The sequence below is a fragment of the Cebus imitator genome, unplaced genomic scaffold (assembly GCF_001604975.1).
Source record: "Cebus imitator isolate Cc_AM_T3 unplaced genomic scaffold, Cebus_imitator-1.0 Scaffold320, whole genome shotgun sequence".
NCBI lineage: Eukaryota > Metazoa > Chordata > Mammalia > Primates > Cebidae > Cebus > Cebus imitator.
This window is the reverse complement of record NW_016107635.1, coordinates 853,665-870,027: the sequence shown is the minus strand read 5'-3', so window position 1 is coordinate 870,027 and position 16,363 is coordinate 853,665. Positions and strand designations below refer to the sequence as shown.

Below are 16,363 nucleotides of genomic sequence, written 5' to 3'. Positions count from 1 at the left end.
TAATATCTTAGTTTTTGATTTGTGACCCTAAAAAAAAAAAAGCACGTGAATCACCTGTTACCCCAGACGCCTTCCCTGTGTCTACCCACAGAGAAGGGCTTAATGTGTTGTCCTCTCATTCTACAGATATGGAAACTGAGGCCCAAATAGGTGATGTGGTGTCTTTGTGTCACATGGTGAGTTTGCAGCAGAGTTGGCACTGGTGCCCTTTTCTTCTGATAGTGTCATCTCTCATTCAATAGAGGGGTTTCCACTTAAAAGAGATGGAGAGGTTCTACATTTCTTTCACATCCTAGCCAAAAGTAATCAATCTACCAGAAGTTTCCATGGGGTAAGCACAGAAGGCGCTCTGTTCATCAATGTCATACCGTTGGGAAACTATCTCCAGTGTTGATAAAAAAGCAAAAACAAAAAGAATAAGTATTTTTGTTGAGAGAAAAAAATAAAGACAAAGGTCAAAGGGAAGCATGTAATGGGTTGAGTCAGGAAAGAAAAAGAAAGCATTTTTTCTCTCTCCTTTTTTTCTCCAAAACAGTCTTTACATAGAACTTGTATAAGAGCCAATTTATTTGATATGGAAAACATGTGAAAGCAGCAAAATTCACATACACACACAATGAGGTATTTGTGGTGGGGCTCAGAACTCAAATTACAAAGAGATAAAGGAGTTGAAATGGTATGTTGATTTGGAAGGATACGTTTCTCTTTTTTCAGTCTCAGAGAACACTCAAGTCAGGAAGCCCAGCCCAGCCCAGCCAAGTCCTGCCCAGCCCAGCCCAGCCCAGCCCAGATCTCCAATAAACTCCTTGGGACACCAAAGATTCAAAGAGGAAGGCCGATGAAAGCCTCAGTCTAGCCCTTGTACCTGTCACATAGTAGGTATTAAATAAATATTTGGCGATTGAATGAAAGAACAAATTGTGTGTAAGAGTGTTGACCTCAATAGTGATGGATTGGCACAGTACATGGCACTCTGACGAAGTGGGTCAGAGTTCAGCGTGTAAGTTTGAGTGCCTTCAGGAAAAGGACTGGTCTGAGTCATCCTAACAGTGTTTCCAGTACAGAATCTGGCATATAGAATGTTCTCAGTACATATTTGTAAATTGAGCATGTAGTTATATGAGTGAAAGAGATCCCTGGGCCTTGGAGATCACTTAGGGCAGTGGCTATTAAACTTTAGCACCCAAATTACCGGAAGAGGCCCTGCACTCAGAGTTTCTGATTCACTAGGCTGGACTGGGGCCTGAGAGCCTGGCCTTTCTCAGTCCCCAGGTGATACTGATGCCGTTGATCTGGGGCCACACTTTGAGAACTTGTTTTAGTGCACTGGTTTTTAAACTTGGTTGCAAATGATAATCACTGTGTGAGATTTTAAAAGTTCTAATGGTCAGACCCTATTCTTAACCATTAAATCAATGTCTGGGAGTGGGCAGATAGAGAGTAGAGATGGGATGCAAGTGAGACCCAAACGATTTTTAAAGGTCCCAAGTTTTTTAAATGTGCAATCCAAATTGAGAAGAACTGACCAGGTGCAGTGGCTCATGCCTGTAAGCCCAGCAATTTGGGAGGCTGAGGAGGGCAGATCACGAGTTCAGTTCTCAGACCCGTCTGGCCAACCGGGTGAAACCCCGTCTCTACTAAAAATACAAAATTAGCCCGGCATGGGAGCACATGCCTGTAATCCCAGCTACCAGGGAGGCTGAGGCAGGAGAATTGCTTATTCCCCGGGGCAGGAGGAGGGTGCTGTGAGCTGAAATTGCACCACTGCACTCCAGCCTGGGTGAGAGGGCAAGACTCTGTCTCAGAAAAAAAAGAAAAGGAAAAAAAAAAAAAGAAGAAGAACTTATCTAGTGTAACTTATCCTTTGTGCAAAGTTGAGGCATCTGAAGACTGGAAAGGACAAGTGACTCACCTAAGAGGGTAGAAACAGTTAGTGATTTAGCTGAGATTTAGTTGAGAATAGAACTAAGTTAAATCACTAACGGTGCTTTCATTTATTCAGTTTAATTTTCACCATTCCACACTTATCAACCCATGGCAGCTCTCACAGGGTCATAACCATGCAAAAAATGAAAGCTGAGTTTAAACTGAGGTTTTAAAACATCTATTATTTCTTCCTTCCATTGTTTTATAAAGAAAGTTTAAGTGGAAGCGTATTTATAGAACTCGACCAGTCTAGACAAGTGAGGGGATGGAAGAGACAGGGCTATGGAAGGTTTTTAAGGCAAGACCATCTTTAAAATTTTAAGTACATTCTCAAACATAAACAAAGTGATCTTTCTGAGTTCTTAAATAGATGTGCTTCATCTCTGATCCAATGAATTAGCAAGAGTTTGCCTGTGATGTGCATATTAATTGCTAGCATGTAAAAGGAAATTCTGGTAAAGTGTTTGAAAGTGGTTCTGCCCTAAAAAAGATTAAAAGTTTTCCCTAGAACTTGGTTTCCATTAATAATTGGCTTAGTCAATATTTTCAAGTAGACAGGACAGAGATTGTCTTATATTATTTTAGAACCAAATAAAGAGCCACAAAAGTCCTATGGAAACCATTTACTTCAATATTTTCATCACAGAGAGGAGGAAATTGAGGCTCAAAGAGATTGACTGATTTATCTAACATTAGTAAGTGGACTGGTTGGGGCAAGGGACAAGATGTCTTACTCCTGAGCTATTCTTCCTTCCAATACTCAAAGTGTCCCCTATCAATGTCCCTTGTATATAGGAGGCATTCAATAAATGTTTGGTGATTGGCTTCATAGACTCTGGGTAACTAATTTCATAGACACCCAAATTAGATGGTGAAGCTTCTATCCTTTTGTAAATTAAAACAGAAGTTGGAATCACATCTTTAATGGAAAATCAGCTGAGTGCACTGGCTTAGGAGTCAGAATGAAATTCCAATCCTTGCCTTCACCGCTTCCTAACTGTGTGATCTTGGACAAGTGTCTTCACATCTCTAAGCCCCAGTTTTCTTCTTTGTAAAATAAGAATAATAGAGCTGTGGTTGTGGAGAGGATAAAATGATTAAAAAATGCAAGTATCTTAGCCCATTTTCCAGCACTCAGGAAAGGCACTAATGGCTTCATAACAAGATGGTCTTCCTCCTAAGACAGAAATTCTGAGGACGTTTGGGGAAGAAGTTTGGAGAGGTGGCTTAAGAAGTGAGTAGATTTTTTTTTTTTTTTGAGACAGAGTTTCACTCTTGTCACCCAGGCTATAGTGCAATGGCATGATCTTGGCTGACTGCAGCCTCTGCCTCAACCTCCTGAGTAGCTGTGATTACAGGTGTGTACCACCATGTCCAGCTAATTTTTTTGTATTATTAGTAGAGATGGGGTTTCACCATGTCTGCCAAGCTGGTCTTGAACTCCTGACCTCAGGTGACCCGCCTGCCTCAGCCTCCCAAAGTGAGCCACTGCCCCAGCCGAGAAGTGAGTATGAAGGACAAGTACTACTTCATGTAAGAGCAGTGAGCATCCAAAAAGAGTTAGGGAAATCTAAAGCTGCAAAGGTCCTAAGGATCACATGGGTTTGAACCACTGTTCTGCCTCAGGAAATAAGATAAAAACAAGCACTGTTACTGTTGATGTTCACTTTCCAGCACAATTTTTGTGCAAATCCCTAGGACTGTGCCCAACCCCTAGCCAATCTACTATAACTTCACCCCCGATTCACCCACTGAAAAAGCAATCAACATGCACAACTTGTCTTCAATTTAACAGAAAAAGAAAATCATTAGCAAACTCCAGTTCTTCTACTTACGTTAGTAATAAATGATTTTCTCAGTTACTCTCATCCAACCTCCTTCATTTACTATTGGAATGACTAAGATTAAGAGAGGCTTATGAGGCTTAAGATCACACATCAGATTTGTCACCAAATCCAGGTCTAATGGTTCCTTGCCCATTGCTCTTCTCATGATATCAACTCTGCCATGTTAAGACAAATCTACACCCAATGATGGGTAACAATCCCTAGAATGACTCTTGCTGTGACGAACCTTCCCTTTCCTGTCCAGGCCTCTCTGACCTGCCTCACATTCTTCCACAAACCACCCACTTAACAAGCTCCCCATTCAGAGAGTGCACTTACGTGTCTACGAATTTCCTGTTGAGATGAAGGATGGAGGCCACATCTGCCTGGAGAGGAGGGTCTCGGACCACCTTATACTGCAGGGGCTTACACTGTAGACAGAGCGGGGTGTCTGCAAGGGAGGTCAACATGGCAGCATCAATCTCCAGATGCTCGTCCAGCGTATAGATTTGGATGCCATACACCTCCTCACCCATGTCCTGGAGTCTGATGGTTAGTGGGATGTCACAGAAGACATTCTGAGGGCCCAGGGAGATGTTCTTCCCGCTGACAGTCAACAGTTTGATGTCATTGACAGCTCCACTGGGGTCCCAGTCAGTGGAGACAAAGGTCACCCAAATGGTCAGAGACTCAGGGACCAAGGGGTAGAGGAATTCCAGCTCCAGGTAGCAGCCTTGTGGCTCTGGGCAGGCTGGAGGAACCGTGTGTGGGTTGACAGCTGCATTTGGGCTCCAAGTGCGGACATTGGACTTACAGGGCTGTTCAACATCAGGATGACCTATGGAGAAGAGATGAGGGAATGCGTTCTTAAGGAAAGAGCTTTATTCTCGTCCATAGTGTTTCCTGTGGACCCCAGGAGAAATTGGCCTGGCTAGAACTTAGACAGAGGGGAAAAGGAAAGGAATGTTTTGGTGTCTTGGTAAATCTGCTATATACACAGCATCCACCTCATCCCCATCCTTGCGATATAGATTTCAGATGAATCACCAGACATTTAGTCACACTGCTTTCGTCTCACTATCGAGCTGATGTTCAAACTTCCCTTCCTCATCTTCTACTTGGAGGCTGTGCTGCCTAAGATGAAAATAAGTAAAGGGTACACATTGGCTAAACACCCACTGCATTCCCTGAACTTCTTTAATGCTTGCAAGAACTTACTTAGTAGGTGAGAAAACAGGCTCCCAAATATAGAGTTAATCGATCAGGTTCATGCAGCTTGAAGTATAAAGGTCAGCATTAGAACTGAGTTTTGCCCCTTTTTGCAATCTGTACTGTTTGTCTATTGGATGTAGGGGACATTAGAATAAATTAGAATCCCTGTAGTATTACTACCATTGGTAAAACCCACTTGGACTGACAGAAATCCAGACATCCACTCCGCCTACCAGCAAAGAATACGTGAGCATAAATAGCATCCACCCTGCAGACTGAGGACCTGGGAGGAAACCGTCTAGAACCATGAACAACAGAGCTGGAAGGCAGCCTTGGAGCCCTCTCATCTCTCCTCCTCCCCTTCTCTACATGCGGTCATTCCATACCACTGAGCTTCTCCATGCTCTGTTCTGTCTGACTCAGGAAGGGGAGGGTTGGGTGAGGAGCAGGGAGAAGGAAGGAGGGATTCTTCTCCTCTTTCCCTAGGGAGATGATGCTTCATCCCCATTGATCTCAGCCTGCAGCAACTTCTGAATTTTTCTCTGCTGAGATCACATCTAGACCCCCAGAGAGCTCTTCCTTGTACTACTGAGAAAAAGAGCCAGGACTCAATGGAGTGATCGGCTCTAATTTGTTTAAGGGAGCCTCATGAGAAATACAGACCAGATGGTAAGATGACGGACCTCAAGTTGTCCGATGAGCCACCTTAAAAAAAAAAAAGAGAGATGGAGTCCTGCTCTATTGCCCAGGCTGGAGTGGAATGGTCTGCTCATAGCTCACTGCAGGCTGAAACTCCTAGGCTCAAGTGGTCCCCCTGCCTCAGCCTCCTGAGTAGCTGATATAGGCATGTGTCACCATGCCCACCTAGCCACATTCTTTTTTTCTTCAGCATCAGTGGTACGTTGGGAGGGGGGTGGTGGCCCTGGATATTTCTGAAGCAAATAAGCAAAAAAAAAAAAAAGAAAAGATACTTGCTTTAAAATGTTTTGTGGTAATGTTATAGCATAATAGGAATCACTATAATGTTAATACTAGAAAGTTATTTGGATTGAAAAATCTATGCCAGTGAAGGCTGTAAATGCCTCTAACCTCCTTGCCTCTGCTTAGCCAAGGAAAGAGAGAAGCCACCAAGTAGAGATGGAGAAGAGAAGAGGTAAAGAGAAGGAGGGTCAAAAAAATATACAGAAACTTCTTAGACATAATGCATCAGAGCAAGAGAAGATGAATTTAATTACAATTTCCTCTATCTCTCCTTGGCTAGTTTCATTCATTATTTGCAGCAACTTCTGCCTCAAAGCAACCCTTAGTTTAGGGGAAAAACACAAGTAGGACTTCCCACCTAGCTGAAGCCTCTCTTCTTGTCTACTTTCCAACCCACTGAGTTCTGACTCTCTTAACTTTGTGGGATGTTGACACACATGTGTCACTTATTCATTCAGTCAACTTCATTGAAGGCAGCACTTTACAGTATATGAAACACATCTCCTAGTCATTAGTTAACACATCTAATTGTCATCAAAATCCTGTAGAGAGTTGTCATTTTTGCCCCTATTAAAGAGCAATGTTTCACTCAATGCCATGTAGCTTTTGCTTAAAACAGTGTGCCTGGTCCATAGAAAATTCACACAGTGGATGCTCAATAAATATTTGTTAAAGGAAGGACCTTCTATCCTGTTAATATCAAGTTAAAAGTTACAGCATGGAACACCAGAGCATGCTTCCTGACGGTGGGTGCCAGGTGAACATTCCACCCCTCCATGGGCTTTCTCCTGCAGCTGCCAAGGGACAACGTAATCTTTCTCCCTTCCCTGGAGAAAGTGACTGTCAGTGGTAGGAAGCCACAGGAGAGCAAAGATGACAAATCTGCCTGGCTCATCCTTCCTCCCTAGTTTTTTGTTAATCAACGGAAGGACCAAATGCTTCCAAAGGACAGGAAGGTGAGTCTGGTCATTATGCTCAAGCAAGTAAATAGGAGTAGAAATCTTAACAAAGCTTGTGGTTGTCTGGTTATTAGAGGCAAACCCTTAGATGTAAAAAAGAGTCCCAAGAGGCATTGAGTGTAACCATAACCAAAATAGCAACCTCATTAATAATGCTAGCCTTCACGAATTGCCCATCCTCAATGTGCAGGCACTGTGCCAAGCACATTACACGCCTCAGGTTTTTTTACACTGGCACAAAACCTGTGATGCAGGTCGTATGAAATTCATTTTACAGAAGAAGAAACTGAGACTCAGATGGTTTAGAAATTCCCTGGCAGGGAGTAGAATATGATATTGTGGGTCCAGGCAGTGTGCCAGGCTTTGAAGCAATGAAAGTTGGGTTAAAATATCAGTTATAGAGTTTCTCATTGTGTTACCTACTGTAATGTCACCTACCTCAGGATGGCTGCAAACCTTGACTAGGATGAGATCTTTAATTGATGCTCATAAATACATTATCCCTGTCCTGGAAAGTAGGGAGGTACTAACACGGAAAAAATGTTGATAAGAGGAGGTATTCCAAACAAGAAAACATTTGGGAGAAAGTGTAAGTTAAGGTGACTATGGTTTTGAGTGTAATTGTAGAGCAACAAGTGCTGAGGCTGGTACGCTAAGTGGAACCAAGACTGTGAAGTAGCTTGTATGCCACATTAAGGAAACTGAACTTTATACTGAAATAGATGAAGAGCTACTGAGAAATTCTGAGCAAATGAGTGACATCAGAGTTGCCTTTTAGAAAAACCACTGTTGGCTGAGTGCAGTGGCTCATGCCTGTAATCCCAGGACTTTGAGAGGTCGAGGCGAGCAGATCACTTGAGGTGAGGAGTTCAAGACCAGTCTGACCAACATGGCAAAACCCTGTCTTTGCTAAAAATACGAAATTAGCCAGGTGTGGTGGCGCATGCCTGTAATCCCAGCTACTTGGGAGGCTGAGGCAGGAGAACTGCTTGAACCCAGGAGGCAGAGGTTGCAATGATCCCAGACTGTGCCATTGCACTCCATTCTGGGCAACAAGAGTGAAGCTCCATCTCAAAAAAACAAAAACAACAACAACAAAACACTGTTTAGAGACACAAACACTATTCATCCATCCATCCAGCCAGCCAGCCAGCCAACCAGCCATGTATCCATCCAACCATCCTTCCATCCATCCATGCATTCAAAGAGTCACTACGGAGTGCCAGGTGTGTCCAAAGGTAGGCTAAGCTCCAAGAGCATAGATTTCCCAACATGATCTCTGTTTTCAGGGAGCTTTTAGTCTTGTGAGACCATTTAGGAGAGTATTGTACTAATGCAGACAATATATGGACTTCAAGAAACCATGCAAGGAGAGGGCAAGGCAGAATTCCTAAGGAGAGAAAATGAACACAGCTGGAAGATTGATTGGACATGTAGTTGCAAGGTGAGGACGGGAGCTGAGAAACAGAAACAGAGAAAGAGAGGAGGGAGATAAGGAAGGGGGAGTACAAAGGGTGGAATGAAAGAAAAGAATAAACATAGAAAAAAAGAAAAATAAGTGCAAAAGCCCTGTTGCTTCATTATCAATAGATACCTTTTGTATATGTGATGATTAAATGAAAAGTTACATGTTTATATAGGCTGTCCACTAGAAATAAGGTCATATATGTGTATAGACATATATATTTACACACATTCATGCCAATCTACATTTACATTTGTGAAGCACTACATAGGCACCCGTTATATATCTTTGTATATATACACTGCAGCTGTTGACACAATATAAGTTATAAAAACTTGGTACCAAGCTTTTTTCCAGGTAAATAGTTAAGCACACCTGAAACATTCTGTGCAGAAAAGTAGAGAAAACACTCAAATGAGAAAAAAATGAAAACAGTGCCATGTGTTAATCTCTCATGGAAAACCCAACACTTGGGATCTATTTTATACTTACATAAGTGATCTTAACTGGAATTTGAATCAATCAGATCAAGAAAGGTATCTAATTTCTAGGCTACAGATATAACATGGCATCAAATACCTCAAAAATATTCATGTATGAAATAACAGTTTTTGCTAAGGGGTAGGAGTACAACCACTATCTGTGAACAAAGGCAAGAAGGTTCTATGACTATATTTACCTTCTTTGAAATGAAGCTAATGAAATGCAATAGATTTCCAATAAAGATTTGTTAAATGAAGAATCTTCCATCTAGTTTATATGGGATAAAAAGAAGTTACAGCTCCATGGAATATTAGAGCTGGAAATGACATTATGGTTCAACTTTTCATTCTGTGGATACAATGTCATTTTCAGAGAAGCTATGTGACTCACTCAAGGGAAGAGAGTACATCAATAGTAGGGCTGAGATCACATTCCAGTCCTCCTCTTTTTCCTCCCCTGCACCCCCCCCATGTTTTTTTTTCCCCCAACCCTACGGATATGTCTGGCATTGCTAATGAATTTAAGAGTTTTAAGTTAGTTTGGGAAGTCTAAAAACTTAAACATGCAAAGATAAATAGGATGAGAATGAGTTGAGAAATAAATTACAGAATTTGGCTCATGGAAAAGTTTATTTCTTCAAGGATGTTAAAAGGGTCTGAGCCAAAAGGATCACAGAGACTGTAATAGGATGTTCTAAAAAAAGAACAGTGTCTTTTCCTGGCCCGCATGTACTAAATTTACATAGAAGGAAAACCCAAGGCTGCTGGGTTTCCTTGTAGCTCCGAATTGGCTCAGGGAACCGGAGACCTCAGTGCCTCCCGTTGAACACCATTCTGCAGATCATACTTTAAAAAGGTCAAGAACAAACTAGGAGCAAACTTTACCAACTGATAATTGCGTTGGATGGAGGTGTGGGGAGATGTCTGGAAATAATTTTACTCAAACAAGTGGTAGAACAAAGCAAGATAATTTTAGCCAGAGATGTCTCAGGGGAGAGTCTTGTTCATTCCACCTTCCACGTACCTCTCAACCTCAAACTTCTCTCCATTCTCACAGCCATGGACCCCACCAGGCCACCATCATTCCTCCGCTGGATTTTGGCAACAGCCCCTTTGGTGCTTCCCTTCCTTCAGCAACCAAATCCCCTTGATCTCTTCTTCACAGAGCAGCCTGAGCAATCTTTATGACACACAGGTCTTACCATATACCATGTCCTCATAAGGCACGTGGTTTTCTCACTGCCCTCGGTGTGAATCCAAACCCATCCTCACCTGGCCATTGTCCATCTTACCCGTCTTACTTCTTGTTTACTTGTAAGACACTTAAAGAAAGTGCCTTATGATAGCCACTGTTATGGGTTCCACCCACTATCAGACTCTTCCCTGCTCAGGGGTGTCTCCCAGGCTTCCCAAGGAACTAAGCATCACTGTGCTTGTTAATTCTACCTTCCAAGCACCCCTCAAACCTGAAAACCCACCTCTGCCTTATTTTTCATGTCTGCACCGACTTAAACTCTTACAGCCATACTGAGATTTTGCTTATGCAGGTTGTATCTATTAGTAGTTTCTGTATTATAAACTAAAGCTATGACATTTTAAAATTCAATAAAACATAAGAGTGTGTTCCATTAGCTGTCAGAGCACATATGACATCCCATGTCATGTGTCTATCAGATAACTTCACTGGACTCTCATGAGAGAATGAGAGTGGAAAAGCAGATGATGTCATGTATTATTATGAAAATACTTTTCATAATAGGGTGACTTTGAGGACACCCTAAAAAAGCCTCCAGGGACCCCATAAGCCTTGGAACTAGATTTAGAAAACAGCCACTATGTGAACATACCAAGTTTCTTTCACATTCTCAAATGCACCTTGTTAATAGTGTTGTGATATTTTGTGGGAAGACTGAGTCTCCAATTCTGCATGAGATCCCTTCTTATGGGCCCCCAGCGTTACCTGACACTTCTATTACCATAAGCCTGTTCACACTGAATGGCAATTGCCCATTTACTTATCTGACTTCCCTGGCAGACAGTCAGCACCGTCTTGCCCACGTGCCCAAGACAGTGTCCAGCATATAGCGCCTGTGTTTGTCACTAGTGAGGTGGGCTCACTAGATACAAGTATGCAAAATGCTGTCAGGTGGCAGAGACACACATTCTCTGTGACAACCCAAAGTGGGTTCAGTTTGGGTGGAAAAATTACAATTGCAGATTTCAAGAACTTTCTAAAAAAACTGGAGCTTGAACAGGCACCAGGAAACCTCAGTGAGGATGCACATAGAGGGGATTCCTGCATTTGGGGGGAGCCCAGGCTGGATGACCCCAGGCATCTCTCTCAGGTCTGACAGCCTGTGAATCTGTGAGGCTGAACTGAGGGCTTTTCCCAGACATCCCTCTTGCTTTACATTCCAGATGGATTTGTTTAGACTTCCCAAGTTTGACTCTCATTTTTATTTTAAGCTACTTTAAAAAATAAAGTGCAGGGCCGTCGTTTCACTTTCCTCTCTGATCCTTCCCCCTTGCTTTATTCTATCTCTGGCTTTTTCTTTTCAACCTTCTTTCTAAAAATATAGAGGATAGCGGAGGAGTTCTCACTGGTGTTCAGTGAGAAGGCTGATTCCGCTCCCTCTGATGCGCTGGTGTAATAGTGTCCTCACTCAGTGACTGCTGGCATGAGATGACCTGCAGAGGAGCAAGAGGGACTGGCTGGGGGCAGGGTCTATGTGTACATCCCCAAGGACCAGGGAGGGGGAGACGGAAGACTAAGAGGAAAGTATGGAACCTCTGCCAGCTTGAGGCCAAGTGACAAAGTGTGACAACAAGCATTTGGCAAAAGGTATTCTTCTCTTAATTTCAGTGATGATGTAAGAAAGCACAGAGATCATTGGTTCTTTGGGAAGCCTGGGAGACACCCCTGTGCAGGGAAGAGTCTGACAGTGGGTGGAACCCATAACAGTGGCGATCATACGGCACTTTCTTTAAGTGTCTTACAAGTAAATAGATCCCAAAAAGAGGGTATATGGAAGAAATTAAAATGAATACTTGCAACATATGTGAAAGTACTCTGTGTAGTCTAAGAAATAACAGAAGAAGAATCAAAGACTACTGATGCCTTGAAGCCCCAAAATATTCGTATTGACTCTAAAGTGGCCTTGTTTATAACCACAAGTAGTCGGGGTCTGAAGGATATATAAATACCCCAGGACACTGTGTTTTTATCAGGTGCATGGCCTTGGCACTTCTTAATATCTTAGTGCCTTTGTTTTCTCATATGTAATATGAGAATAACATATTAGGATATGGCAGGTGCTCAAAAAGTATTTGTCAAATGGGTAAGTGCTTGACTACTAACTTTGCAGGATAATGTTAATCAAATCAAACGGTATGTGGGGAAGACCAGTAAAAATCATAAAACTCCATGAAAGAGCTGTTCTTTGCACACTCCACCTGTCAATGAGCTTCCACAAGGCTTGCTTACCTTCTGCTTCAGGAGGACTCCAGTGTCCTGATGGGCTGCAGGGCATTGGGGAGGAGGCGTTGAAAGCATACTGCACCAGGATTCTCCCCTCCAGGCAAAGATCACATGCTGATCCCAATTCTCTAGGAGGCCAAGGAAAGAGGGAAAATGCACCGGCTTAGGAACAATTGAATGGGTAACCGATGGGACTAGGCCAGAGTCAATGGGGCAGAAAACACAGCAAACTTGTGTTTCCCCCTTTTCTCCTACATACGCCAAGGCTTTTGGAAATAACTGTAAGTGAAATGCCTCTCCACTGCCCAGCAAAAGCCTCATTTGGGCCTAAGTGGTTTATGTTCTGATGATGTATAGATACCTCTGATTTTTGGCAGCACAAAGTCAACAGGCTGACGACTTACCACCTGCAATAATTTTAATTTTGTTGGTCATGTAAAGCTCCACTGAGGATTTGCAATGTAGTTATGAGAAAATCTTTTGCTCCATTTTGTTCTCAAAGTTTACTTCTTTTACAATATTTATTAGGTACCTACTATGTGCTAGACACCATCCTGTGTTTTAGGCATTAAATATAAAGACGCCATGGTTCCTTCATCTGAGAGTAAGAGGGCTGGATTACATGACGCCTAAAGAACCTTCTAGCCTTGACATTCTGTGGATGGATGAGTCACTCCTCAATTTTACAGTCAAAAGTGGTTTCTCTACCATGCCATCTAATTGATTTTAGCAGCTTTCCAAGGGGCTAGCCAATTCCTCAATAGGACCAGTCACAGAAGCGGAATATTATGATGGCTTCCCCTACCAACTTGTCTCTTGTGTATCTGGATTCAATCTTCATTTTGGCTATAGCAGTCTCTGGGATCCTACTCATTTTCCAGATTTGGCATCTGTTTATGAGGCAGTTGTGGAGAAGGGAGAGGCATGAATCCTCTTCTCCTGTCTTATTGTGAACCAAAAACTGCAAATCTGAGTGACCTCTGCAGAGGGACTGGAAACTAAATCCTGAGAAGATGTCAAGAAATGTCCCAGCCCGACCCATTATTTCTCAAAGTGCAATGGTCCTGATGATAACTCTTTCATCACTCCTGGAAGAATCTCTGTGCTTTGGCTACCTGAAAGGATGCAGTGGAGAAACCAGGTCTGAAGCGTTATGGCTTTTCCCTTACAGGGACATTTTCTATGCCTCTAAGCTCACACAGTCAGGAACCACGCGCTTGTGATCATCACAGTGTGTTGCTGGCTCCCTGTTCCTCCTCCATACCGCTGACAGGAGATCATTCCCAAACCTCAGGATGAACAGGTCATGCCCCTGCTTACGTCTCTTGTTACCCCCTAATGCCCTGTGATGTGGTCGTCAATGCTCTTTCATACTATCTTCTGCTCCACCCTAGCTTTGTTTCTCTCCATGATAAGCTCTGCCTATCTATCATGTTGTGCCATGTTACCCACATCCCCTCTGCAGACTTTTTTCACTTTGGTGACGTTTCTCCTCTTTCAAGCTCACCTTGGACATCATCTCCTTGTGAAGACATGTTTTTTGGCATGCAAGAGAGTTTTCCCCAACAGATTATGAGGTCATTGAGGACAAAGTCAATATCTAATAACTATTATTTTTTTCTCTCAGAGGACAGCACACAATTTGTTTTATATTGTTGGTCAGTATAAGCAGTTGAATGGATGGATGGGTGGATGGATGGATGGATGAATGGATACCAGTCATTTAGGCATGTGCTAATACTCATGACTAACCTAGTGCAGGCCTTCAAATTGTAGATTTTGCATTCTCAGCCTTATCACTGTAAATGTGAAACCATCTTGTTTTGCAAGCACACTAATATTAATATTTGGTGATAAGGGAATCATTAAATAGCCCGTGGTTAATATGCTTAATGGAATGGCAAGCTGTTATTGCAGAAATATTTATAAAGATTATGCAACTTCATGGAAAATGTATAAGCTATAACATTAAGTGAAAAAGTCATATCCAAATCTAAATCTACAGCAATATCTCAATGTTCAAATAACCTTTTGAATCAAAGTATTATCAGGAGCGATTTCTGGGCAATGGAATATAGGATGATTGATCCCACCCCATATTATTACTCTTCCTGGTTTTCTAAATTTTCTACATATTTTAAATACATGAGTTACTGTTGGAGTAGCAATAGTAACAATTATGCAAATATATTCATATGCAGAAAAGTAGGAGTGCAGAGAGAGACTTTCTTAGCACTGCTAATGAAGGAAGAGTTCCCATAGGATGACCACAATCCATGCATAGTGGCTCTGAGTCACATGACTGGATTTAGGTTGACACTGGGATTACAGATGTCCTGGGATGAATTCGGTAACCATGCTGACCTTAATGGCCATTCATTCTTTCTTGCTGTATCCTTTAGATGTTTTATTTTGGGTGATACACATAAAGCCACCTGGGTTTCAGTGAATTCTTGATACATCTTAGGCTCCCAATAAATACTTTGATGAGTGAACAAATCATCATCCAGCTGACAGCAAAGGTATGATGTCCTACACATGTAGGAATTATATGTGTTTCCTATCTTTGGCATTCCTTTTGTCTTCACGGATACTTATATCTACACATAAACATACACAAACATACAGAATGAAATCATAGACATGCAGGATACCAAAGCTGGGAGAGCTCATCTTTCTTACTTGGGTTTCATGAAAATCAAAGCTTAAAGCTCTAAGTATGGGCTGTCCAATATTGCAGCTATTAGTCTTGTGTGGCCATTTAAATTTAATTTAATTTAAATTTAAAAAATTTTGAAATTTGATTCTTCAGCCACACCAGTCACATTTCAAACCCCAGTTGGCTAATGGCTATAATCTTGGTGCTAATGTACAATATTTCCATTATTGCAGCAAATCCTATTGGACAGTGCTTCTCTAAGGCATCCATTGTATATAATGAATTAACTTGTCTCCTATGAAACTAAAATGGTACTTATGTAGCATCTTTGGGAGAAATTAGGAAATAGTTACTCAAATCATTTTCCACGTCCTAAAATTCAGAAGAGGAACCTTGGTTGAGAAAGGCTAGGACATCTTTGGCTTACAGATCAGAAAGCTGAGGCCAAAGGCAGAGGGAATGGATGAGGTCACAAAGACTTCAGACCCAGGTCTCTTGATTTTCAGTCCAGTACCATTTCCAACACACCATGGCCAATTGTTCAGGTAACTGAAACCACTCAGTCAACATGGGTTTGCAAGACAGATAAAAATAAAGGAGTTAGGAAGACTAGGGGTGGCCTTAAATTATGTATTCAGTTGCCCATGTGTGAGGACACAGGCTGTGGGAGGATCTGAATATGTTTTTTAAGGGAAACCCTTGTATTCTCTTAGACCACAGATGTGAGAACAGCAGGAGGACATGAGGATGGCCAGGGGTGAGAGGTTGGCATTGATGGATGTACTGGAAAACACCAGAGGCTTTTCAGGGAAAGGGAATTTTCAAGTAGCTAAATAGCTCTGGAACATGTTGCACAAAATGGGACCTGATATTCCTTGAACACAGAGTGTGTGTGTTTTGTGTTCCACAGTTATTTTGCTGAAAGCCAGGCAACATGGACATAATTAGCACATTTTGATGGAGGAAGACTCAGAGGATCAGAGGTAAGGTAGCTTTGCCCAAGGTCCCGTTAACCGGGAGTGATAAAGCTGAGAATGGGAAATGGAGGACCTGACATTAAAACTTGTACACTTTCTACTAAGCCAATTTGCATGAGTATAAATTCCGTGTGTGTGGGACAGTGACATACATGAAAGACAGTTCCATTTCTTTACAACAATTTACTGAACTTGTGGACTGACTTCTTTTAGCCATAGACTATGGTCAACATAGCTGCTCACCCTAATTAGATATGTTTTGGAAATGTCAGTTTTAATTTAACATATGATAACTATGTTATGAAATCTTAAACTGCACAGAATATCTATTGTATGAGCCTCAAGAACCGACTGACTATATGTTATTAAAAACATACTGATTGAAGCTAAGGACACTA

At 42.0% G+C, this 16,363-nt stretch overlaps 1 protein-coding gene across 1 annotated transcript in view; it reads right to left on the bottom strand.

The window, feature by feature from the left end:
• The window catches only part of PAPPA (pappalysin 1), a 255,350-nt gene that overhangs the window by 164,754 nt on the left and 74,233 nt on the right, over window positions 1-16,363 (bottom strand). Inside the window, exons 6-7 of the mRNA XM_017504315.2 lie at window positions 12,336-12,457; window positions 4,092-4,590 (exon numbers count right to left, since the gene is read on the bottom strand). Of these exons, the coding sequence (XP_017359804.1) occupies window positions 4,092-4,590; window positions 12,336-12,457 (621 nt within the window). The remainder of the gene's footprint in view (window positions 1-4,091; window positions 4,591-12,335; window positions 12,458-16,363) is intronic.